This window comes from Amphibalanus amphitrite, unplaced genomic scaffold (assembly GCF_019059575.1).
Source record: "Amphibalanus amphitrite isolate SeventyFive unplaced genomic scaffold, NRLGWU_Aamphi_draft 000932F_arrow, whole genome shotgun sequence".
In the NCBI taxonomy this organism is placed as follows: Eukaryota; Metazoa; Arthropoda; class Thecostraca; order Balanomorpha; family Balanidae; genus Amphibalanus; species Amphibalanus amphitrite.
In genome coordinates this window covers 15,844-38,986 of record NW_024882426.1, presented here as the reverse complement: position 1 = coordinate 38,986, position 23,143 = coordinate 15,844, and the positions used below count along the sequence as shown (strand labels likewise).

General features: G+C 54.3%; 1 protein-coding gene across 4 annotated transcripts in view; it reads left to right on the top strand.

Moving 5' to 3' along the window:
* LOC122368205 (sphingomyelin phosphodiesterase-like) overlaps positions 1–23,143 on the top strand; it is a 43,266-nt gene that overhangs the window by 4,280 nt on the left and 15,843 nt on the right. For all 4 annotated transcript variants that reach the window (XM_043341925.1, XM_043341923.1, XM_043341922.1 and 1 more), the window contains exons 2-6: positions 3,172–3,281; positions 5,856–6,332; positions 12,254–12,387; positions 17,111–17,272; positions 17,886–17,989. In XM_043341925.1, coding sequence (XP_043197860.1) covers positions 3,224–3,281; positions 5,856–6,332; positions 12,254–12,387; positions 17,111–17,272; positions 17,886–17,989 — 935 coding nt within the window. In that variant the 5' untranslated portion in view covers positions 3,172–3,223. The remainder of the gene's footprint in view (positions 1–3,171; positions 3,282–5,855; positions 6,333–12,253; positions 12,388–17,110; positions 17,273–17,885; positions 17,990–23,143) is intronic.

Here is a 23,143-nt window from a genome sequence, read left to right as displayed (position 1 = left end):
CGGTTTTGTCAAACATAGTCCATGACTCCACAATTCCCGTTTACCTGGTGTAGGTGATAAGACCTCACGACAATCAACCGAGGGCATTGATCCCTGAACCTATAAATGGCTTTGTCACGTAACAGGGAAGTAGCGATATTTGGAAACCTGTGAGAGCGGATTGATCGTGTCCGAACCACTGATATTCGATCTTTGTTCGTGACTAAAGTGAATTGAGTACGAATTCCTGCGTCGAATTGGCCGGTTCAGTGACAGGCGGTGTCGTGAGGGTCCGGACCTGAGCGGCCCGATTTCGATAATATTTATTCCAGTCAGAGGTCGAATGTTATAATGTAATTGTAAACCCAGACGATCCCCGTGACCTAACTACGCTCAAATGTCAAACGCAAAACCACTCGTTAAAAACTTCCTATTCTTATATCTACTGCGTATGAATACGGAAACACAACTCAAAGACGCAGAGGGAGCTATGCAAATGTGATGTGAACATTTTTTTTTTAAACAAAAAGTGCTGCCAACGGATGGGTCAATTCAACAGCAAAGATCACATTATGATCGCTTCTGGTCGACGTCATGTTGTAACACCGACCTTCTGTGTTACGAATGATTTACACTTTCTTCGCCGGTTGGTTCTGGGTGATTGCCAGTGGTTGGCCACGACGAGTGATCACAGCTCTCTACCCTTCCCGCATCCGGTGTTTCCATTCAACTACAGACCACTTTCTTCTGTTCCGATCGCCTCTGACCGGACGCGCATGAGCCGCGTCTCTCCGGGGCGCCGGGCGTGGGTCTCTCGGGGGCGCCGGGCCGTGCGTCTCCCGGGGGCGACTAGCCGTCTTCTCGGGGGCGCCGAGCCATCACACCTGCCCAGTCTCTCCCGGGGCGCCGGCCGTGCGTCTCTCTGGGGGCCGGGCCACTACACCTGCCCAGTCTCTCCCACAGTGACGCACCTGGCCGACCGAGCACGCCACGACCAATAACGGGCGCGGCTCTGGCCTCCGCCCGGCCAATTAGGTTACATCACGGCCGCCGTCTGCACCCGCAGAGATTTCTCCACCACCGCCGCCGTGGCGCAGCGTCGAGCCACCCGCAGGCCGGGCGCCGGCGAGTTTTCTAACGGACCGGGCCGCGACCGGGCGCCGCCGCCGCCGGCTCCGCGCTCCAGCGGCTGGCTCAAACGGTGCCGCGCGCCGCCCCACGCGCGCCGCCTGACCCCTGACCTGGCGTGGCCAGCGGCGGCGTCCCGCTGGGAAGGTCAAGGTGTGTCCGACTTGGCCGCCGGCCAGGGACGGCTATAGTACGACGTGGAGGCGCGGCGGAGGTCGCGTGAGCGCGGTCTCGTGCTGGGGTTGCCGGTGGCGGCGCATTGAGAGCTCTCCCACGTGAACTCTGAATGTGTGCCGGTCAGTGGGCCAGTCCAGACACGCCGTCTGGTGCCCGAATGAATTGCGGAAACGTGGACCGACTGCGGCGAAACGGCCAGGTTATCAGTCTGGCCTCAGCACGGGACGGTAGACCAGTACCAGCGTGCGACAGAATCTTCGGAGGAGTCGGAGCCGATGGTGCCAGACCGGTATGAAACCGTTACTTGTGATCCAAGGGGGGGGGGATTTTCAGCTTCGACTCAGTCGGCTGACTTGTCTTTTCGTTGTTGAGTAATGAACCCTTTCGCTACTTTGCAATGTAAATGTCTCGCGTGCAAGCAAAAGTTTCAGGCGATGTTGCATTGAAAATGTTGCACCTTCTGTCTGACCTTTGTGCTAGCAGCATTAGTACATTTGTACGAAACCAAGTTTTATCGGAGAGCTTTGCAGTCCATCGTCAGCTTATTTTATTAGAAATAGGTTCATGAGACAAGAACGACAAGCTGCACAATAGGTACACATGTTCTGCCCTCTAGTGAATCCATACTAATAAGATGAAGCTCATAGCGTATTATGCATGCCTGCATTGCTGAATGCTAATGCGCTGCTGGCTCAGAAGCAAGTCACCACTTGGCACAAAAGACGCATTGCAAAACCGTGCAATGCAAAATTCCATCGTTCCAGGTGCTGTGCACATACGATGAATAATCAAGCATATTTTGGAAGTAACCGTATAACCCACTGAACCCTGTGAGTACGACGGACCGCCCTGCGCGTGCAGCGGTTCTGTCCAGGCGTCCGGCCCTGGGTGTCCGTTACGGCGCCGAGGTCGGTCGGAGGTGGCAGCGGCACCACACTGGGGTCCGCTCCTCGGCCAAAAGTCGCGGGAGCGGCGCCGATAGTAATGAGCCGGCGGCAGCGGTCGGTGTGTGTCTGACTGACCCGAGTCGCCGCGGCCGCTGCCCGTCCCACGGCCTGGCCACACCGGCTGACCTGACCCCTGTGACCTGGCGACCCGGCGCCTCCCTGACCGGTGCAGGTCCGCACGGAGTAGTGATGTGTGCATTAGCGGTCATTAGGGAGCACACGTGGCGTGGCGATTGGGTACCTCAGTCGAGCGTTGTAGCTCGTTGGAAGTAGTGACGCAGTGATAGACAGGCTGTATACCTATACCGGCTGTGGAAGACCGGCAGGCTGAAAAGAGACGTGGTGTCGCATACCTGATGCAGAAAACAGGACCGTCGGCGTTTGACTGATGTGTCCCACCAAATAAAAACAAGACGTTCGTTTGACTGCTTACTTATGCATACTGGATGGTTTGCCAGTCACAGATGAAGATTTGAGGAGATTAAGCACAAAGCTGTTTTTCTTTGACAGTGTGCTACTGAGCTTATCCTACTATGAATACTACTGACTGTCGGGGTGTTTGCTACCAGATATTTTATATTGATTGTTTGGAATGCCCTTGTCCTTCTGTTTGACGAGTGACGAATGTCTGTCCACGAGGTGATTATGTCTAATTGTCTACCTACAAGTGTGACATTGCCCTCGCTACATACGGAACATGTGGGGATCCCCATACCACAGATTGTACCTGTTATTCTCCGCCCTAACTGGACCGCACTTCAATTATCAGCAGCCACATACGATCGGCAGCATCTTATCCCAACCCATTTCAACACGCGTGCATTACCGACCGTTCTTTCTGTGGAGCCGAAACGTCTCATTCGTCTATTTTGGTGGATGTTTTGAACTATATCGCTCCTGCCTGCCCTTCTGACCGCCCTGTGTCTGTGTTCTGTTTCAGACGGCTCTGAACTTGATGCAGGCGCCCATTACGGACCTGTCTCCTCAGTAGTATGAGCGGTGCCCTATGGAGTCTGGTATCAGCACTGCTCCTTCTTGCTACGTCAGAAGGTAAGACTAATGGGGTTAGCCCGAACTCAGTTACCTACAGATCACAAGCTGTCCGACGTTTCCGCCACTGCCGTCTGCCACCGTGGTGCATTGTCTCAGAGGTGTGGGCTCCAAACGAGACGACAGATTGGTAGTATCTTGCTAACTGATCGATGTTGAAATATTTGATATTAAATAGCTAGCAAGTTAAGTGATGAAAAGCTGTTTTAATTAGTGACGTTTTGTTCACCGGTTAATCTGACCGGTTCCTTTGTATTTCCTGTTTTACGTCTTACCGGTGTAACTGGGGATGTGCGGGTGACTTGGCGGTGACTGAAGCGTTGACTGATTGTTGGGCTTGTTTGTGGGCTCATGTTCAGACCCGGCTACACCCCGTGGTTGTGGATTTCTCTGGCATTTGTTTTCAGTTACCAGTCATTTAACCTGCTGGGCACCGCATCACTAGGTACTCGGCAGGCATGCGATTGACTTGCAATTGCAAGTGACCCAGTGCAAATAATTTACGATATGTTTCGTATGCACCTGTGCTACTCGATCATAGTGCTTTCTGATTTGCTGAGTGCTCACTAGGTTTACCTCTCGCTCGTATACCGAAAGGGCTAATGTAATAATTGAATGAGGACTTTACTCCACAAGAAATCGTTCGGGTCGGAGCTTTCGAATTGTATTACAAAGCTTCGTCAGCGTATCGTAATCGGGTTCGGGGGTATCGGTCGCAAAATAGGCCGAACCCGATTACGATACGCTGACGAAGCTTTGTAATACAATTCGAAAGCTCCGACCCGAACGATTTCTTGTGGAGTAAAGTCCTCATTCAATTATTACATTAGCAAACTCCACATCATGTCCTTTACCGAAAGGGCTAGTTGGGCACCAATTTTTCCTCCACATATGTATATCGTCTTTCTAGCTTCTGTCATCCCATAGCAGCATGTCAGTAAGGCAGCAGGCACAAATTTAATGTCATTCAATCCAGTGCCTTGAAGTGCTAACGGCTTGAGATACGTGTGCGGCAACATTTTTAAGACTCAATATTTTATACATTTCTTCTAGCTTCTATCTCCACCTGCCTCATGGGATTCCCATCTCAGCTCTTAAACTCTCTCCGTCTCCCGCCCTCTCTCCCTTTCCAATTTCCTCTAATCACCTGTCCACTCTTTCTAATCTTCTCTCTCATAGCCCGTCCGGTGTGGGTGTTTTTGCCGCCGTAAATGGCGGTTGGTAACAGCTCTCCGGCACGTGCCGGCCCGCCGCCTGGGTGGCGTTTGGTGGGCCATGGGCGGCGCTGCCGGTCTCTCCGCCCCTCTACCTCGCGGTCCGAGTCCAGTCCTCTCCGCCCCTCTACCTCGCCGTGTGCCCGGTGCGCACCTCTGTCCGACGGGCGGTAGCGGCGCCGCGCCAGACGGAGGCTGCCGTTTTTCAGCGCCTGTCCGGTCGACTAGTCAGTGGTCATCAGTACGGTAGTCACTGCTGTCACCACAGGCACCGCTGAACGCCGGACGGCGCTGGTCTGTGGGCGTGTATGCGACGAGTCTTACGGATGGGACCAAGGTCTGGAAATGGATGTCGAAGCCCAGGTTTTTAACGTTGTGGCCTGAATTTTATGCGCATCATATTATCCGTTGAACTGACTACTCTTTATGACTAAGGCAAGCTGTGTTCGTTAACTATTTGAGCTTTGGTTCGAAAAGTTACAGCCGATAACGTTTTGGACGCCATCCGGACGCTCACACTGGAGTCAATGAAGCGGCAAAATAGTGAAACACGATGTCTCCGTCCGTTTGGTAGGTATGTACTAGCCCAGTGATTTCGACCACAGTCATGGGCTGCTTGTTCGAGTCACGGGTACGAGCTGGTCGCTTATCTCCGGATCGCTGGCTGTGGAGCTGGGCCCAAACATGCGGGGACTTACAGAAGCCGGTCTTGTCACCAGCTCGTCTCCGGCTGTCTGTGACACCAGCACGTGTTTTCACTTTGCCGTGGCGGCATCCAGGCGAATGATGCGAGTGACGCGTTTCCATGCCACATCGACGTGAACTATTCGCGAAACACGACGTGCAGTGTGCCTTACAGCTGAGACACCTCTACTAAATTACATGTGGAACCGTATGTCATGTGGAACATTGGAATTACATGTGGAACCGTATGCCGTAAAATGCTTATTTTTTCGGATCACGCGCCTGAGCATTGAGTGAAGTATGCAGCTCTAGGTTGATCGGCTTAGTTTGAGTCTGCCAGTCGGTGTCGCGTGCCTGCTGACTAGCATTCATGGGACTGGGAAAAGTGAGATGCCAAGTTGCAAGTCTTTACGTGACAACGCATTCTTCAGGTTCACGAAACTACGGCCTTATTGCTAAGGAGGTCACTATCGCTTTAATCGCCCTCCAGTGACATTTTACATAGGTTAGATTGCAGAAATCTCCAATCACCCCTGAGCCTGTCCCCTCCCCTTTCCTAGAAGTCTGTCCGCTCCCCTTTTTGTTTCTGACCGTATTTCTCCCTGTTCGTCCGTCCCACTCCGGAGTTTGATCGTCTTCCTCATGTTCTGACTCTTGGCCCCTGCCGTGTCCTCAGGTAGCCCGTACGTGTCGGAGGGTGCGCGGCCGCAGCCGCCCGAGGCCGCCTTCCCGCCGGAGGGCGCCGGCCCGCCGCCGGTCGGCGATGCCGTCTCTCCGCCGGAGGAGGTGGCTGCCGCAGCCGCCGAGTGGGCCGCGCGGCGCCGCTCCTTCTCCGGGCACTCGCGGGACGACAACCGCCTGCCGCCCTCCGAGTACGTGCTGCCGCCCGAGCTGAGCCGGCTGTTCAACGCGCGGGTCACCGTCAGCAGCGGCCGGGAGGTGCGGCTGTCTGACGTGGAGTCGCTCAACTTCACCGCCATTCAGGTGGAGCTGGACGGCCTGCTGGACGAGCAGCGGACCGGTGTCAACCGGCAGGGCAGGATGTTCCCCTCGTTCCTGACGTCGGCCACGGCGCTGCTGGACATCAAACAGGTCTGGCGAGAGATCGAGACGTCCGTCATGTCGTCAGTCTCCTGCACCGCCTGCAAGGCCGGTGAGTTCACTGTCGGTGGTGGGGAGGTGAGGGATTCTGCTGTCGAGAGTCTGCTGGGAGGGAGGGATGGTCCCCCAGTGAATAACTGGATTCGGATTGAAGGACCGAATTGAGGCTACTTTGCTGAGTGAATGTGCTTTTGCAGTTTTCATAAGTGATGAATTGGTAATCCGGGACCACGGTCCAGACACTACGTCACACCTTTTGCCGGACAGCATGACGTGTCATTTACATATGTAAATAGAAATTTCATTTCTATTTACATATCTAAATAGAAACCGTGTGACACCTCTACCCGGTAATGGACGTACAAGGAATTGCAACATCTGCACTTTGCAGCGTCGTTACTTCTTCACACCTTTTCCCCGCGAGAAGACCCTCGCGGTGACCCGAGATGGAAGGCCTCTTGCGCCCTTGTTCGATTTATGACCCAATTACAGGGAAGTAGTACGGTTAGATGTTCTGAACCCTTGAATAGATTTAGTCGGTCAATCGCAAGTCACAGGCGATATTGCGTCACTTCAGAGTTGAGGCGAGATAATGATACCCTTTGGCCTGGTGAGAGAGTTCCGAGCTAATCACACGCTCTGAAATAGAATGCTATTAGATATATCAGCTAGTGTTAAACTTATTGATGCGTGCACCGTACACGTTTCCTCCTCGTCGAAGCCTTGCCAGCCGTCCGATTTATTCCTGTTGCCGTTAATCCCATCGCCGTTTCATCATTCCCAGGTTATTCTAGTCTGTTTTGCGTTCTTTAGTGGAACGGTTTATCACATACAGAATCTAATTCTTCGACCTCTCAGCCACTTCTCATGAGAAGCGAATAAAGCTTTAACCCGCGCCCTGCTGGGGGGGGGGGGTGTTTGAACACCCCCCCTTGTGGTTTTTCGCGAATATCTCAAAAACGGCGGCGCGGAGCGCCGCCGTTTATGGTACACCTTATCATACATCAATTCTACACATGTTGTGAAAATTTCAGACCAAGGTCATTCAAGGTCAGGTCGCCAGGTCACTTGAAGTGACCTCACCTCATAAAAAGTTTCAATGTCTGTCATAGCTACACCGAGTGACCGATCGCTTTGAAACTTTCAGCGATTGATAAGGGTAACAGTATCTATAAAATGTATATCTCGGAATTTTGATATCGGTGACCTAAGGTCAGGTCAATTTTGCGACCTCCCCATTGTAAGTCAATGGGAGAAAATTGAAATGCGCCTCTTTTGGACGAAAGACATTATAAACACTCCCAAACACTGAATTACAAGTGGTTTAGACACACTGAACATGAAAATAGTGTCCGTGACCCTTGTTTATGCCCTGAGGTCATCTTAGGTCACGAATGGTATCTAACAGTTTTTCGCAAATAACTTTTGATAGAGGCATGCTAGAGCGATGAAAACGCCTTAGATGTGTTCAGCTCGACGATACGGATCGACTGATATGCAACATGACCTTTTCCGGTCAGGTCATGACCTTGACCTGAGGACAAATTTTCAAATTGACCTTTCAAGGTCAAGTTATAGTTCATTCGATGCGTCTAGACGAGAGGAACACGATGCCGGTAAAAGTAAGCTCGTACAAGGCTTGGGTCAAAAGTTATTGCCGAAAAACTGTTTCCGAAAAAAATCGGCTATTTTTGCAGTTTTTGCCCCCTGCAGGCAAAACCGTTGACGCTAGGTCAAATCTGAGAGAATTACTCAGAAAGGGCGTTAATAGGGCTATCGAATGCGCTTTTCCGCAGCGCTGTAGCTCTATTGGTTCCCGAGTTATGCGTTGGCTTCTTGGAAATTTTCGATATTAGACCTGGAAATCGGCGAAATTTTGCCTTAAATGACCTCTGGTGACCTAACCTTTGACCTGACCAAAAAATTGACCGAAGTGATTTCGTCATTATTTTTGACGCTCTTTCGAACGCCGCCTTCCGCGTATCGCTACGTGGCCCAGGAGCCGAGTTACAAGGGGGGTGTTCAAACCCCCCCCCCCCCCAGCAGGGCGTGGAAAACCAGGACCCCCAGCCGGGCGCGGGTTAAGCGGCCCTTTTCCTAAGTAAGACTGTGGCGACACATGGCCGCCCGACCGCCGTTGTTTTCAGCTATCAGTACCGCGCCGTTCCGGCATCTGGCCACATTGTTACGTCTCAACTGCCATGTAAGTCGCGGCATCTCACCAGCGTAACACCAACACGCCGATAAAAACCGGCAGACAATAGCCGGCTAATGTGCGGGCCGGACGCCCCCTAAATTCCGTGCGGCGCACGGTGGGACCGCCCCGCGGCGTGTCCGCGCTGCACGTGACGCCCCGTGCCCCGTGCGGCGCCGGTTGGCACGGAGTCGGCGCAGTCACACGCGGCTTCACACTGGTGCCGGCAGGAGCGGGTTCTCCGTTCCTACCGTCACGGTCGGACTAGGGGAGTAACCGTGGAACGGTGATCGTGCAGGGTGGTTGTTGACTGACTAAATAAGACACCGAAAACTGATAGTTAAGTGTTTTTGGTGACTATGATATCCCAAAAGTTTCTAATGATGAAGAGTTGACGCTGTTGAATGCTTACTTTTCTGATGGTAAATGTATTCCTGTGCCTGAGAGTACCTATATGTCGTTTTTGCAATTCACTCCCCTTATGACCCGTCGTTGCGGTTCTCCGACGTTAGTGTCACGTTCTGATGCGGTGATAGCGGACACCCTTCCTCAGCCCTATCCTTTGGAGGTGTTACGCATATCGCAGTCATGTCGGCCACTAACGATGTGATGACGTCACGGGAACGAACGTCTCGACAACTGAGACAGGCTATTATAGCATTTGGTTGTTTTATAAATGTATTTCATTGACATGCAGAATATTGAAGAATGATCCATGCATAAGCACTTAGGCATATTACGAGCACTTGCGGCTAGCCAATTAGCGACAAACGTTTTAGAAGCTTATTTTATATCTAACATTCCATGGTGCCGTTACAGTTGTTGCTTGTCCTAATTTTCACGGTATTGACGTGCAGTTGCACATTTACGACTGCTGCGGTTTGTTCTCCATGGCAAAATTATCTAGCTTCTGTGACAGCTTCTGCTCCGCTTTTGAATCCACAAAGTCGGCCTCAGTTTTGCGAGTATGCCGTCCCCACTCAGTTTGACTCTTCGCTCTCTTTCTCTCTGCTATTCTTCCCTGCACTGTAGCTCCCAGCATGGTCTCGTTGCTGGCAATCGCAGATGGCTCGGTGACTGGTGCTTGGCTACGACTCGACCCTAAAGACTATGTTCATGACCAGCTTTTACGACGACTATCGTCCCGGCTTACCGGCCACAGTCTCGACCAAAAAGGCCATCTCATGCGTGATTGCGGCTTTGTCATTCACACCGTGTCCTGCTTTGTTCCACTCCAGCTCCCTAGGTCAGCTGGCCGACGGATATGATAGGTAATCACTGATTAGTGATAGCCTGACTGTTAGCAAGGACCGTTTGTGTATTTTCGATTTTGACCAGCTCTCACAAATCTCACTAATTCGAGAAAAACAGACGCACTCACGACCAGTTCTATATAGATGTTCTCGCCCACTCTCCAACTATTCAAGCCTATCTGTGCGGTGCTCTGGCATGGAAACTCATCAATCTTCCCGTCATCCTTTCATAGCCAGCTGTGTCCGCCGCCGGAAAACAGGCTGTACCCCTCCTCAGCCGGCCTTCTCACGGCCACCATTTGGAGTCACACTGCGTGAAATGACGGCTACTCCGTGAGACGAGGCGGATGTTTGGTGAATATCGTTGGAGCTGGAGTAATAATCAGGCAATCGCCTGTCAACAGAGTCGGTCGGCGGGCTGCACAGCTGGAGACGAATAATTGTCTTGGCCGTTATGACTGGCTAGATAGACAGTCGAACAGTTGGACACTCAACAGACGGATCGCTTGGACGCGGAAGGCAGGTGACGGAGCGAATACAACGGACAGCTCAGTGGACAAGACACACACAGGAATAAAGCGAGCATCGGATACCCCGAGTCCAGACAGTCGGAACAGCTCCGACACAGTAGAGCCGGCGCCGCCCGGTAGCGCTCTCCTCGGAGTGACACGATCGGCCGCGTGTAACCCAGTTCCGTGATCCTTCATTGCCCCCACTCGGTCCGGCGTGCCCAGGCGCCACCGATCGCAGCCCGTAATTGGCAGTTTCTCTTCGACTGTCCGCTGCCGGTGCCTGAGGAACTAAGAGGTACTGTCTCAAAGAAAATAAGGTTTCATCTTCAGACTCAACTGCCGGCTATTTTTGTATCCTAATCGCTACTTACGTTCATCGTCGATTCCTAGGTGTTTCTCGGTTTCTTTAGGTGGATCGCAATCAGCTCCAGTTCTCCACAAATGACTTCAAACGTTTGCACCCATCAACTCCCGTTACTCGATCGTACTAGCACCATCGTCTTCCGATTATCCGCTCCCACGTCCCAGTTACGCTGTTGACCTTCCTGACGCCGACGGAGACTGGGTCAGCTCCCCGCCGTGAGCCGGCGCGCCTCTCCACCGGTGATGCGTCGTCACGGAGCTCGCACCGTGACGTCACGCGGCCGTGTCGTAACGTCACGCGGCCGTGACGCGGTGCGGTCGGAGGCGTCACGAGCCGGCGCCGGCCGTGACGGAGGGGCTGATGGCGGAGACGCCGGGTGGTATCACATGGACCATCGCGCTCATGGCGTGGCTGGCCTGGTGCCTCAGTTATGTGGCCGGGAGTCGTAAGAAGGAGAGGCGATACTTTATTTCGAGGTCTGACACCCGAGCGTGAAACTGTGACGCATCATTTTCGAGGCCTTAGACCTTAGTTTCAGAGGTCTCACGCCTCAGTTCCGAGGCTTGATACTTTTTAGATTTGAAGATTTAGCCTCGTCTCCTAACACCTCGTAGACTCGCACCGCCGTCAGACACGCAGTCTGACGCCTGGGTGGTGTGAATGTTAAATGGCACACCTATGTAGGCGGGCTCGCTGGTGAGAGTAAATAGGGATATCGGGAATGCAAATAGACAATGTGTAAGTTTGTAGGTGCGATGGGTGTATCTGTCAGCCAGGAGAGGAAGACAAACATAGCTTACTTCTAGACTGACACGGAGTCACCGACTTTTCTCAGGTCACGCGTAAAGGCACGGAACCAGTGTCCCAGGTCGCGTGGATACGCCATGCTATTCTGCGATATTTCATCGACTGCGTACATACTTTTTAGGTACTCATCTACGAATTTGTGTCACCCATGCTGTTATAACCTTGTCAAGGCAGCCTGGGAGCCACGCCGCCCTCCTGCAGTCCATGAGAGCGCCGGTCGGCAGGAACTGGTGACCGCGCCAGGTTTCTCCCGGTCGGCAGATCGCCAACACTGGCCACCGAGGTTACAGCGGGTGCCGATGATCACTTTCACTTGCCTCCCTGCACGACCCGTGGCAGTTGTTTGCGGGCTTTACTGCTGCTGACTGTTCATGGGCAACCATGATCGGTCCCACGGTCGAAATGGGAACGGGCAAATAAAAATGAATAAATGTTGATTTATGTAATGTGTTCTTGATTGTAACGCTAGAAAATAATTTATGCTAATCTCAAGCGGAATAATATTGTTTGTGATGAGGTCACTCATCACTGCTCTTATGTCGCCGGCTCTCAACTGGCGGCGAAAGGTGTTGATCGAGCTAAGACAGAACCCTGCTTCCGTATGCAGAAAGTGACATGTCAGTACACAAGTTTGCATATTTGTACACCTCACCATCCAGTGTAGCCGCTGACTCCCGTTCCTTGCATGCTTGCATTTCGACTCGCGACGTGTCCGTTTTCACTGTAGCCGCCGTGCTTACAATCTCACCACGATGACCATGCACAGCCGTGAGACTCGGGGCCCCCTCCGTGAGACAGCTCTCCTCCCTGCGCCCTTCTGACCTTATTGGTGCCTCGTTCCAGGCGTGGGACTGCTGCAGCACTACGTCTCCACGGGTCGCTCCAAGGGCGAGATCGTGCGCGCCGCCGTCAAACTCTGCCGTAGCCTTCAGTTTGAGAGTCCGCGGGTCTGCGAGGGCATCATTCACCTGTTCGCGGTAAGCAAACGCTTCCTGACCGGTTCTAACGTACTCTGTCTGTACGGAATTGAAGAAGTATTTGTGTGAAAACGCGCATTGAGTGAATAGTTTCATTGACTGTCCGATTAATCGATTGATTGTTTGAGTGATTGATTGACGAATAATGAACATTTACTCATTCATTTATTCATTCAAGCTACACACTGCATGCTTCTCTTGGCTGAAACATGTCCCTTATACCACGTAATGCACACTACACAGAAGCGCCCAGTCCGTCGCCGCTGGGTCACTCGCCTTCCGCACCACTCGCCTGGGTTAGCTCCGGTGCCTCTTTTTGTCCACTCACGATGGACGTAATTCATCTCCAAAGGACCGCCACGATCCATCAGTGAAACGGCTCTCCATTCCTGCTGTGGCCCGTTATCGTCCATCGTCCCGGGCCGATCGGCGTGCCCGCTGCGTCGGCGCCCGGCGCCGGGCCGTCTGCCGTGAGTGCGGGTTCTACTCTGAGCGCGGCGCACTTTCGCTGGAGCTCGCGGCGCCCGGCGCCTCCAGACTCCCAGTGGCGGCGATCTTTGAGTCGAGGGCGTGGCCGCGGCGACCCGACACTGAGAGAGGAAGAGTGAAACCAGGGCTGCGGGAAGAAAGCCGTGGAGGAATGCGGAGGGCGCGTGCTTTGGCCGCTAATGATACGGAGGCGTCAGGCCCGTGGTGGCTGCTCTGGACAGCGACAGCCCGCTGGGGGTCGGCGTAGGTTTAATGAGATCAGATGAGGCACTACATGTTGAGATCGATGGTGTCAAACAAATTAAAAAGGGTCGGAAGACGGCGCGGAGCAACGTTCCACACGCGGACTCATGCTGGTCTCACGGGTGTAGTCAGATGGAGGAATGCCAGTGTTTCCCTGCTAGAGGCTGTGCGGAGGTTAGAGGTCAATTTAGAGGTGAGTTTCGCTGATGACCGCTACACTACGCCGAGCTTCTCTTTCACTCGTGACCGTGGTGGTAGGAGAGACCGGACTCGGTACCCGAGGGTACGGGCGAGCTAAAACCAATGAAAGAGAGGGAGAGGAGAGCGAAGGAGGGTAGCAAGGAGAGATAGGGAGAAGAGAAACGAGAGAGAGAGAGAGAGAGAGAGAGAGAGAGAGAGAGAGAGAGAGAGAGAGAGAGAGAGAGAGAGAGAGAGAGAGAGAGAGAGAGAGAGAGAGAGAGAGAGAGAGAGAGAGAGAGAGAGAGAGAGAGAGAGAGAGACAGACAGACAGAGAGAGAGAGAGAGAGAGAGAGAGAGAGAGAGAGAGAGAGAGAGAGAGAGAGAGAGAGAGAGAGAGAGAGAGAGGGAGGGAGGGAGGGAGGGAGGGAGGGAGGGAGGGAGAGAGGAAAAGAAAGAGAGAAAATGAGGAGAGAAGAGAGCTGACATAGGGTGCGCCAACTGAATGCTTTGAACGTTATGATCTAAAGCATTTGTCGTGCCGATGGAGTTTTTGGGTATCTGCCAGCAGCTGGCGAACATCTTTGGGAGAGAGCGATCATTGTTCACCGCCGATTAGTGCCGTCCGGATCCCTCCTCTGTCCAGTAATTATCGGTCGTTTGGGGCACGACCCGTTAAACGGACCATTGGAAGTCACATTCACTTTCATTAGTTCAACAAAAACACATTTTACTCTTTATGAGACGCTCGGAGGCGGAAAGAGAAACGCAGGTGAATTGTGGCGCTCATTGTCATAGAGAGCGTGTAATTTCTGTTTTGAGTCACCTGCAATTATGTCCATTAGTTCAAACCGTTCAAACCGTCATCCGAGGTAACGCAGTTGGCTTTGAAGGTAAACCTTACAAGCGATGTCATTTCTGCATTTCTAACAATGTTTTTTTTGAATAGGTACAATATTGAGATTAGAGTAGACCTCTAATCAAAATGGGCTTGTTTTTTTGGAGGCCTTTTGTAACTAATTCGTACTCTTACCTAAACGCCCAGATCACAATTTCCCTTCTCTGACAGTCCACATAAGCTACGCTGTCATGCCAGGCTTGCGTGGACTATCGCTCAACAAACGTTCGTCAGGCATGCAGGGGCGATGATGCGAGAAGATAACCACTGAATACGCCACATAAAACACATCATATCTGGTTATCACTGGCTCCTTGGTCCTGGCTATCACAGTTTCTTGGATCTTGATCGCACCGCTGCGACGGGGCGTGTTGTGAGGTCGTCGGGCGGGCCCGCTGATCTTTTGTCCTGTAATCTGGTGTGGACGCTGCGCACTCCATCATGTGCAGCGCCGGCGGGCCCCTGTGGTCGCCTCCTCTCTGCCGTATCCGGGTCACAGGAGCACCTCCCAAACAAGTCCCGCTGTTCCCCCGGTGCGGGCGGCGGTGTCGCTCGCAGCGGGACCTCCTTTTCTCCTGCGCCGCGCCAGGAGCGGAGTTTTCCCTACCCAACTGGCCGGTTAAACCTGTACCTACCCACATGACTCTCGTCTGGAAGGACTGGTGGCCTGTCTTCCCCAGGGACATTTGTCACTCGACGATGTTAAATCGGATGCGAGAGAGAACGCGAACCGGTCATTCATGACGATTCAGATGCTCCGGCGCAGCTGCTGTCGAGTATTTTAGTGACTTTTCTTGTCAACTCGCGTTCCAGTTCGTCAACTTCTTTATTCTGATTGCGTTTTTGATATTGCAGGAAAATCATAGTCGATGATGGCAAATGGCAATGTTCGACAGATGAAATATTAAGCCTAAAAGCTTGTGACAACATGCGTAGAATAAGATTACTAGACTTACCTACTTTTTAGACGCCAGGCAGCATTATATGTCCAGCACTGTCGAGATGTCATCCAAAGCGGTTTGGCTGGTTCTCGTCTTGTTTGACATAGGTTCTCGTTCTTTAGCCACTTTCCATGTCTGGTGCGATATGTCTGCTGTATCTCTCTCCGTCGACAGTTGACACCGGTTAGTTTTGAGGGATTCGTTCCGCTTCAACTTCAGCTTTGAGAGACGGTTTCCCCTCGCTTTCAACCGTGACGCCAGCTTAAGATGCATTAGTAAAGAAGTTCTTTCGGGTTCACGCAGCAGGAAATTTCGGTAAGCGACAGTGAGCGTTTACTTTTTTCCTCCGTTCTCGACCGTTTTATTCGCTCAGTCTCCCTACCCCCTGTACGCTAACCCTAATTTCATGTGGATACCCGTCTCAGTATCTCAGTCACACTGTGCCCTCTGTCTCCTAATGTTATTTTCTTAGCACTCCCGAAGTCCGTCCTCTTTCCCTGTGTCTTCCTTCTCCCGGTATCCGTTTCCCTCTCATCTCTCCACACCTCGGATGTGTACTTCTTCCCCCCGAGTCCGTCCATTTGTCCCGTCTCACTCGCCCCTCTGCCATTTAGCGGCCCTGACGGTCACTATCAGTCGCCTCTCTGCGCGTCCGAGTCGCGCCGGCGGATCACACGCCTGACCGAGCATGGCGCACCTTACCGCACCGCAGCGTCGTCCGGCGGGTCCCGTACTCCCGCTGGCCGCGGCAGCAGCTGGTCTGTGGTCCGCCGTTGAGCCAGGGGAGAGATGAAAGGCTAAAACGAGGGGAGGCGGGATTAAAATGGGGTGAAGGAGGATTAGGGTTACGTAGGTTCGCCTGCAAACACCTTTTGTTGGGACATGAGCTAGTGAGTCGGCAAGGGATTAAAAATGATGAATGCCTTCATATTTTGAGGAATTATTCACAATAGTTTTGCGGCTCCGCCTGTTTTGGAATACACACCGCTGGGCATAGAAACTGGCAACCATAGGTCTGTTCCCATGGTGTTTTCTCACAGCCCTCATCTCCTCCAAGAATTCTGATGTGTTCCGATTGCCACACACTCGTAAAATTGGTTCCATGGCGACCCTAATTCGCATCCACCTTCCTCCTAAACCCATCCATCCTGCTTCCATCAAAGCTAGGTCAAGCGGGAAGAGATTTGAAATCTCACTTAGCAAAACCGCCAATTTGCCTAGATCAACAACACGTTTGTGTCTGCAGTTACTTCCATCGTCTCGTGAGTGATACCATAATCCATATTGAGTAGATTGCTGATATCAATCTTATTGTGCATTCCCGTCGCCACTCTAGTACGTCGTAAGTGCCGATTTCAATCTCCTCTCAACACTTCCCGTTCGGCGTCACGGGAACAGACTCTTTGCAATCAGTCTCCACCACCCGTGACCGTCTGCCTTTTTACTGCATCCCAGACTGCGTCTGTCATCCCGCATACGTCTGCAAGTACCGTGACCTGGGCCACTCGATCAGACGGTAGCATTTCCCGGCCGGCTACCTTCGTCTGACGCCGGGCAAACGTGCAACGTGTGACACGAACTCAGCCGGGGCCAATGTGGGTCGCCGTCCGGCCGGCCGTCTGTTGCCTCCCGCCCGTGGCAGGCGGACGGGGAAAGTGACGGCCCGATGACCGGACGACAGATATTCACTTCACGCACATATACAGACGGGTTGAATGAATGAATTCACCGTAACTCTACCGTCTACGTCTGGTTTGTGGTGTTGGTGTTGAAAATGTGCATACGTTGGCTTGTTATTTGTGAAATTAGATCTAATGTTCACACTTTGACTCAAACAGGAAGTTTCCCTGATCTGTCGATTGTCGACAGGAAGGCTCATAGTTTGTCGAGGAGTCACGCCGATAGCCCTCTCTCGAGTCGACCTACAGCGCAGAGCGCTGCCTCTAACAGCGTCTCCGTCTGTCTCTCCCGGCAGGACGAGGTGATATTTGTGTTCCAGCGGATCGCGCTCTCGCCCGACGAGGTGTGCGGCATGGTGGTGGGCGACGTGTGTGCCACGCCCTTCAACCCGTGGCACGAGTGGACCGTACCGCTACCCAGCATACCCAAGCCGTACACGCCCACACCCGAGCCAGACGTGAGTACTCCAACTGAACGCAACTGAATTGTGGTGGTTAAGCCCGTATGTGAGCTCATACTACGTTATAGGTATGCTGTAAAACGGTTAACAAGTTGTTACGTGACCACTCGCTCTCATTAAAGATAAATATGTGCTTGTTTTATCAAGCTTAGGTATTCCAATGCTTGTATTTGTCAGTCCACTTTTCGCGATTGATGTCGTGCTCAAAACATCGATGGGGTGAACTAAATGTATGAACCGAACTAGTTACGCTCACCGGAACCGAGCCTCATCTTCAGAATTGAAAAAAAAAACTGCAAAGGTCTCTTTCTAAACTCCCAAACTTCTTGAACCTGCGGTGTTACATGTTAAACGTGCTGAGCTGGCTATCCAAACAGCGCTGGTATTTGTCTTGGCTCCCACTCGGTGGGAATTCAGCGTCAATTTCCTTTGCGCTCGTGACTGACTGAGGCATTCGAGTGGTACTCCTGGCCAAGCATTAGTTTCTATTGTTTCATCGGAACACTGATATGGCTTCTTTACCTAACTGTGTTACGCTTTGTCATTCGAGTCCAACTCACGAGTCGCGGATGTGCAGAGACTCACATACCCTACGTCTTCCGCCCGGCAGCCGGAGGCGCCTACCGCACGTGTTCTGCACATCTCCGACACTCACTTTGACCCGTACTACAAGGAGGGCACGGACGCCGACTGCGGCGAGCCACTCTGCTGCAGGTAAGAACTATACATCTCTTGGGATTGACGGTGGTACTATGTGTTAAAGGAAAGGCCCTGGAGTGTCATCTGCGCTGTGAATTGAATCATTTATGTCATGCATTATAGCATCTAGATAATTTTTTCAATTATATAATTTTTTATTGATTGTTTTTTTTTTTACTGTAATGCTTACATTTCTATGCATCTGACCACAATAGAAATGCTTATTGCTTAGTGCTTGCCGAGCGGTCGGACTTTTTAAGCCCGTCTGTGTGGTTGTCTGTTTTTCTATCGACCGCAGTAATTAGTGACAATTATCCGCGGTGTCGGTCTAACTGTCCGCTGGCTGCTGGGTGCGCCTAGCGGTGATGATTGGGTTATGGTGAACGGTGGTGGGCGATGGACGGCGGACAGATTGGACAACAAACGTGACCAGTGAACGGTGGAGGATGAACGGGGATCGGCAGCCTGACGAGACGGATAGTGAACGGTGTTTGGCGAGCGATAGGTGGTAGACGGACGTTTGAAAGGGATCGCTGATGACTGGTTGGGCATGTAGACCTGGGTGACATACGGTGGGTACTGGGTAGTGGATGGTGACCAGCTCAATATTCAACCGGAGCGGTGGTCGGTGGGCGGAGCTCATCAGGCGTCCGGCGCTATTAGTCTGCGGGCGTCCACCGACACGTGTGCCACCGCCGCGCTACACTCGCCGGGTGCGCGGTGACCGACGGTCGGACGCCCATCTGCGCCCGTCGCTCCGTTGGTCAGTCGGTCGGTCCGCCGTGATTGAGCGACTAACGGTCGGTCGCGTGTGACCGCTAGTGAATCGTCTCCGCGGTGTACCCGTATGTGCGTTTATGTTACACCGCGTCGCTGCGGTGTCCGAGTCGAGTCGGGGCTGACCTGACCTCGCCCCTGCGGGCGCCCTGCCCTCCGCCGGAGCCTGACCTCGCCCCTGCGGAGGTTACCGCCGCGGGGCACCGGCTGACCGCTGACTGCGGCGGCCGGCGGGAGGGCGGGCATTCGGGGACGGAGCCGGAGCGTGACGGTCGTGCGGTTTTCGTGTCCGAGTGCTCACAAGCGGTGAAAATACAGTGTGCCTTTTTCAAGAACTTTATGTTGACTCTGGCGGCGCTCCGCTAACATTGGGGGCTCGTCCTATGCGATTTTGATAGCGCCAGTGATTCAGTAACAATTATCAGTGACTAATTCAAAGTGACTATCAGCACCGCACGGTGCCGGTGATGGCTGTCTCTGCGCTGCACCAGCCGTGCCTGTAGTCGGTGCCTGCCGTGCCGCTGGTGCCTGTCTCGACGCGGACCGTGCCTGCCGCCGGAGTCTCGACACGGACCGTGCCTGCCGCCGGTGCCCGTCTTTTCTCGAGCGTTCCTGTCTCGACGTGAGCCGTGCCTGTCGCCGGTGCCTGTGTCGACACGGACCGTGCCTGCCGCCGGAGTCCGTCTCTACACGACCGTGCCGGTGCCTGTCTCGACGCGGACCGTGCCTGCCGCCGGTGCCCGTCTCTACACGACCGTGCCTGTCTCGACGCGGACCGTGCCTGCCGCCGGTGCCGGTCTCGACGCGGACCGTGCCTGCCGCCGGTGCCCGTCTCGACGCGGACCGTGCCTGCCGCCGGTGCCCGTCTCGACACGGACCGTGCCTGCCGCCGGTGCCCGTCTTTTCTCGAGCGTTCCTGTCTCGACGTGAGCCGTGCCTGTCGCCGGTGCCTGTGTCGACACGGACCGTGCCTGCCGCCGGAGTTCGTCTCTACACGACCGTGCCTACCGCCGGTGCCTGTGTCGACGCGGACCGTGCCTGCCGCCGGTGCCCGTTTCGGCGCGGACCGTGCCTGTCTCGACGTGGACCGTGCCTGCCGCCGGTATCCGTCTCTACACGGACTGCACCTGACTCGCCCGCTGACCGTACCTGCACCAGCCGTACTTGTGCCGACCGAATCTGGCGACTCTACTTGGCGTGAGTGCTCAAATCTGCCGCACCGGTGAGTACCTGGTACCGATTGCAGGGCGCGAACTTTTGTGCATCACTGCATCTAGACCGCGTGCAAACTGATTTATTTGTATGGTTGAAATATTTCACCATATTTTGCGGTCTGTGACACTTGTATGGCCCAAATAACGACGGAATTAGGCGTGATCAGCCCTGTGTTTGTGTGAGTGTGTTCGAAAAGTGTGGATCGTACGCTGCTGATAATTATAGGTTAGCCGGTGTGTCTCATTCTCATAGGTCAATTGTATTTGCTGGTTACGGTAATCGCATTCGGGAAATTTGCCATATTTATTACCCGTACTTCCATAAACACGCAGCCGGGGCTAGGACCAAATCCAGCTATCCAAACATGGCACTATTCAGACATTGTGGTATATACATTGCTTAGTCCGTCTACGCCGTTGTCGGCAGGGTCCTGTCGCCTTCGTCATCACCCGGATCCTGTCCGTCCCGTCGTCGGCTGGATCCCGTCTGCCCTGTTGTCGGCCGATCCACAGTCTGCCCGTCTGCCCGGTCGTCGGCCGCGGCACCGCCTGCCCCGTCGATCGGATCCCGTCTGCACATCGCCTGCTCATCGTCGATCGGATCCCGTCGGCACCGTCGTCGGCCGCGGCACCGCGTGCCCCGTCGATCGGATCCCGTCTTCACATCGCCTGCTCATCGTCGATCAGATCCCGTCGGCACCGTCGTCGGCCGGGTCACCGCCTGCCCCGTCGATCGGATCCCGTCTGCACATCGCCTGCTCATCGTCGATCGGATCCCGTCGGCACCGTCGTCGGCCGGGGCACCGCCTGCCCCGTCCATCGGATCCCGTCTGCACATCGTCTGCTCATCGTCGATCGGATCCCGTCGGCACCGTCGTCGACCGGGGCACCGCCTGCCCCGTCGATCGGATCCCGTCTGCACCGTCGTCGGCCTGTGTGCCGCCTGCCCGGTCATCGGCTGGGACATCGCCTACCCATCGTCGATTGGATCCCGTCGGCACCGTCGTCGGCTGGGGCACCGCCTGCCCCGTCGATCGGATCCCGTCTGCACATTGCCTGCTCACCGTCGATTGGATCCCGTCGGCACCGTCGTCGGCTGGGGCACCGCCTGCCCCGTCGATCGGATCCCGTCTACACGTCGTCTGCTCATCGTCGATCGGATCCCGTCGGCACCGTCGTCGGCCGGGGCACCGCCTGCCCCGTCGATCGGATCCCGTCTGCACCGTCGTCGGCCTGTGTGCCGCCTGCCCGGTCATCGGCTGGGACATCGCCTGCCCATCGTCGATTGGATCCCGTCGGCACCGTCGTCGGCCGGGGCACCGCCTGCCCCGTCGATCGGATCCCGTCTGCACCGTCGTCGGCCTGTCTGCCGCCTGCCCGGTCATCGACTGGGACATCGCCTGCCCATCGTCGATTGGATTCCTACATTGATTCACCGCGTCTCTTGCGGCTACTACGGTGAGTCAGAACGAGATGGCTGAGCCGGAGGAGCGTGTTGCTCAACTTGAGCTACAACTGCAGGAGGCACTCGGGCGCATCAACGAACTGAGCGAACTGCTGGCAGAGCGAACGTCAGTCGCACCCACTCGGGATACATCTCGGTTACCAGCGGCAAGCCGAACTGAAGAGCAACTTGTTCATGTCCCGGAAGCGACCCATGCGGAGCAGCCCATGCGGGATCAGTCAAGACCTCCGGGGAGTCGGCCTGGTGAGGGATCGTCTGGGGGATTCCTTCTTCAGCAGACGTTCACCATTCCGACTTTTGGTCTGGGTGGTACTACAAGTCTGAACCAGTACTTCCAACGATTTGAAGATCACTGCTCACGCACGTATTCCGGAACTCTGGACGAAGCTCTTCCGCTTCTGCAGTCTCTCTTGGTCGGTGAAGTGGCCGAAGTGTTCTCGGCTTGCGGAGGGACCGAAACCACGTATGCAAAACTGAAGGAACGTATGCTACGTTGGGTGGCTGTCCAAACTGACCACACACAGCAGAGTACTCGAATTCGTTTCGACAATGCGAAACCAGGACCAGGAGAGGACCTTGCGCTCTTTGCCCTCCGACTGTCTTCTCTTTTCGAAGACGCCTTTCCTGGTGAGGACGTCCAATCGTCTGAGCTTCTACGAGACCGACTTTTCCAGAGCCTGCCACCTGTTATCCGGGAACAGCTGAAACTGGACATCAGATATAACAGGGCTATCCACGGCAAGACGCTGCTATGGGATCATTACCTGACGATTCTTCAGTGTAAGAAGCACACAGTAGCGGGATTAGACTCCACGGTACTGGCCGCAATGGAAGAACCGCCACGAGGAAGAGCACCTGAGAGACCGGGGATGGCAGTGGATCGAACTGCTCGCCGTTCTCAGAGGAACACGCATGATGAGTCCGGCACTCGGCGACGAAGTGAGAAGCAGCGGAATGAAAGTGTTCATAGAAGCCTTCAACGCGAATCAAGGTCTGAACAATCCATGGCCAGAGGAAAAAGCAGTGACAGATCGCGGGCGTTCTGCAGTTTCTGTGGCCGTCGTGGACATGCTGAGGACATCTGTCGACAGAAGCTTGGTCTGTGCTTTGCTTGTGGAAGCTCAGATCATCTAGTTCGAGACTGCGAATCACGTTCATTTACACGGAATCCAAGCCGACGGGAGGGAGGTGCGGAAGGTTCACAGCTCCGTCAGAGCGGGTCCGCTTCACGCGCCCGGAGGCGACCTGGAGCTGGTGCTCGATCGGAGACTCGTTCTGCAAGTGGCGACAGTTCTCGATCACCATCCCCCGTCCGTACAGTTCGATCAGATCGCCAGGGACACACAAGGCAATCGGAAAACTAGTCGGTCACACAGGCGAACCAGGGCAGCCTGCTGTGACCGAATACAGCCCTGACGGCGAACGTTTTCGTGAAGAAAGCAGCATCAACGGAGCGGACGTGTCTGTTCTGTCGCCTGTTAGACGATCGTCTTCCTTGTTGGCCGGGTCAACGTCTGCCTCGTTGCCAGCGCCGCCTGCCCAGTCGTCGAATGGATCCCGTCGGCGCCGCCGTCGACAAGAGCACCGCCTGTCCCGTCGTCGATTGGATCCCGTCGGGCTAACGTCTGCTTCGTCGCCCGCCGGGCCTGCCCTGCCGTCGCCTGCTCTGTCGCCCGCCGAGCCACCGTCTGCTCTGTCGCCCGCCGAGCCACC